A 3,210-nucleotide genomic window follows, 5' to 3' on the forward strand; every position below is an offset into this window, starting at 1 on the left:
GTTCTGACTGACTGGCAGGGAAACTCAGCTATTTAACCTCAGTGGGGTCGTTATCCCGGGTCATCGATACCGCTGGTTCGTTAGTGTTCCTTGTTGCTTTGACGACAGTCGTTACAGTCGTTAAGACTACCTGTGGCCAAGACTGAACGACCATCGTTGGTATCTTCACCTGAGGCCAAGACTGAACGACCATCGTTGGTATCTTCCCCTGAGGCCAATAGGTTACGTTTGTTGAGTTTCCTGGGAAGTGATGAAAGGACAGCATTGTAAGTGGGGGATAAGTGGTGGCGTAGAACCCCTCCTCTGTTCAATGACGGCTTCTCAACCCTGGTGTAGATGGCTTCCTTGAACTGGACTGAAGAAGTCCTTTGGATGAGGGACGAAACGTCTTCCAGTATCTTCAACCAAGTCCAGTTGCCCTTGATTTTAACCTTCGTTGGATAACTATGACCTGGATGACTGAGAATCTTCATAGACATCATATATATTAGTTTTTTCGTCATTTTGGTGATAGATTTCGTTTGGAAAGAAGTTTGCGTTTATTATAAGCCTCAATCCCCCGACAGCTTTGCTGGTTGGGGGAAGTTTTTCGCTTTTTAATCAGTCGGATATCATGGCAACAAACAACAGAACGGAAAGACTGCTGAGTAAGGACACGGACAGGCGGAATATGGGAGAGAAGTAAAGCGTGGAGAACGACAGACAACCCGTGATTGACGGCAGACAGAGCAACGAGACGGATGAAGGCCAAGGAGCAAACGAAGAACGAAATCTGAACAGAGTGGCGTACGAGAGAAGTACGGAAGAGACTTGACGATTGAGGTGGAGGGAACGGCAAGAGTTTCAATGATGGAAGTTTTGAAGGAGGTGAAGAAGAAGTGCGGAGAAGTGATCGGCTGCAGAGTGAGAGGTGAGAGGACGTATGAAGTCACAATGAAGGACGAGGAGGGGAAGACGAAGCTGATGAATGGTCTTCGCGTGAAAGGAGCGCTTGTGCATGCCAGGGACATAATCAGCACCGATATGGTGGTGTCCTTCATTAACCTGCCGGTATACATGGAAGACGATAAGATTGTATCACGACTGAATGAGTGGGGAGTGAGGCAGATGTCGCCAATCAAGAGGCGCATGTGGCCGGGGACGGAGATCGCTGACGGAACAAGGTTTTTAAAGGTGCGCTTCACTGAGGAGGTGCGCTCACTCCCGTACTCCACCAAGGTTGAGACTCTCAGAGGCACGGAGTATTTCCGTGTGATCCACGACAGACAGATGCGGGTGTGCAGACTTTGCATAAAACCGGGGCACGTCTTCAGAGATTGCCCCGAATTCAAGTGCTTCAGGTGCAAAAAAACCTGTCCGAGACTGAGGAGGAAAGACCGAGGGGGACAGGACAGAGGTGCTCAGAGAATCAGGGGGACGATGGAGAGACTGTGCCAAAACAGAGGAGAAGAATGGATGGAAGAAGAGAGACGAGAGGGATCTGAGAATGAGACAGCAGTGGCTCAGAGACCGACAGCAAAAAGAAAGGCTGTAGGAGACAGAGCGGGAGGAGACAGGAATAAGGGACCGCGGTCTGGTATGTGATCACATCACATCAACCTCATTATTAATTTTGTTCAGCACCACATTTGTGTAAATTCTGTTGTGTTTGATCAGGAAGTCATTGTTCTCACACTCTATGCTATTATATTTAATGTTGGCATTTGACCATATTTTCTTCACATCCATATCCACAAACACTCTGCTCCAAACTTCAAACAATCAACCATCTGTACACTTTTTTCACATTCATGCTCTTCATTTTACATTTCTTCCCATTCTCCACCCTATACCACTCAGGCATACGTCCCTCTCTATTGCTCACACTCACCCTGTCGATGCTAGTGGTCCACTCCAAGGGTATACTTGCTTTGATCCTCTCGTATATTTTTTGTACCTTCACTCCGTTTTCCATTCCCTCCAACTCACACACAGCATCATAGATGCAGTTCCCTTTCAGAAACCCAGGGATAACCTCGTAAATGATGTCCTTAATTTGCTTGATCCCCCCTTCCATAAATTTAGGTTCATACAACGTTTTCCCATTGTGTTTAACTCTTTCATTTAAGAACAGTGGTAAATTCACAAACAGTTGTGCACCTTCACATTCGTACTCTACCTTTGGTAAAAACCTCCTCCACGCCTCAAACACCTCTCTATAAAATCCTGGTATTCCTACTGTCATTGACTGTTTGAAGCCCATGTACCACCCGTACTCCCCTATACCCTCCCACATCTTCCACGTATTTCTTCAGGAACTCCTTCCACCCGTAGCTCCATCGGCCCACCAAATATTTTTTCACAGTCTTTATTCTCAGAGCTGCCTTTTTTATTTCAAGGTCCATCAAATTTAGCCCTCCCTCCCTCCCTCCCTCCCAGCTTTTCCCCACTAATGTTTTCTGTGCAATTTTTACTCCCTTTCCCTCCCAGATAAAGTCGCAGACAATTTTGTTCAAATCAATCATTACCCACTCTGGCATTTCAAGTACATTCATCACATATACACACACTGACAGCAACAAGCTGTTTACCACAATTACTTTCCCTTTTAGTTTCAACTTCCTTGCTCTCCACCTTCCACACACAGTTCTTATTTTGTTAATCACCCCGGTCCAAGTGGCATCTGTCGCCTCCTTACATTCCACCCCCAAATGTACTCCCAACACTTTCATATACCTTTCCTCCACCCTTAGCCCTACATCCACTCTCTCTGTCCTGCCTATACATTATCTCAGATTTGTCTTTATTTAGCTTTGCACCTGCTGCTCTCTCATATTTCTCCACCAGTTCCAATACCCTTTTAACACTATCCACCCCCTTCACCGTGATTGTTGTGTCATCCGCATATTGATTTATAACACACACACCCCCGTATGGTAGTGTAATACCTTCCACCCGCGGATCCCTCTTGATCAACGAAGCTAGGGGCTCTACTGCTATCGCATACAATAATGCTGACAGGGGACAACCCTGCCTCACCGACCTCCCTATCACAAACCTATCCGTTAAAACTCCATTCACCTTTACACAACTCTTTGCGCTCCCGTATAATCTTCTCACCCAACCCACCAATCTCTCCCCAAACCCGAACCTCTCCAACACCCTAAACAAAAATTCATGCTCCACCCTATCAAATGCCTTATTCCAATCCATCCCCACCACGACTCCTCC

General features: G+C 46.5%; 1 protein-coding gene across 1 annotated transcript in view; it reads left to right on the top strand.

The window, feature by feature from the left end:
- The first annotated feature begins 849 nt into the window (after positions 1-849).
- The window catches only part of LOC123979952, a 9,115-nt gene continuing 6,754 nt past the window's right edge, over positions 850-3,210 (top strand). The window contains exon 1 of the mRNA XM_046064063.1: positions 850-1,576. Within this exon, the coding sequence (XP_045920019.1) occupies positions 850-1,576 (727 nt within the window). The remainder of the gene's footprint in view (positions 1,577-3,210) is intronic.

This window comes from Micropterus dolomieu, linkage group LG12 (genome assembly GCF_021292245.1).
Source record: "Micropterus dolomieu isolate WLL.071019.BEF.003 ecotype Adirondacks linkage group LG12, ASM2129224v1, whole genome shotgun sequence".
NCBI classification, from domain to species: domain Eukaryota; kingdom Metazoa; phylum Chordata; class Actinopteri; order Centrarchiformes; family Centrarchidae; genus Micropterus; species Micropterus dolomieu.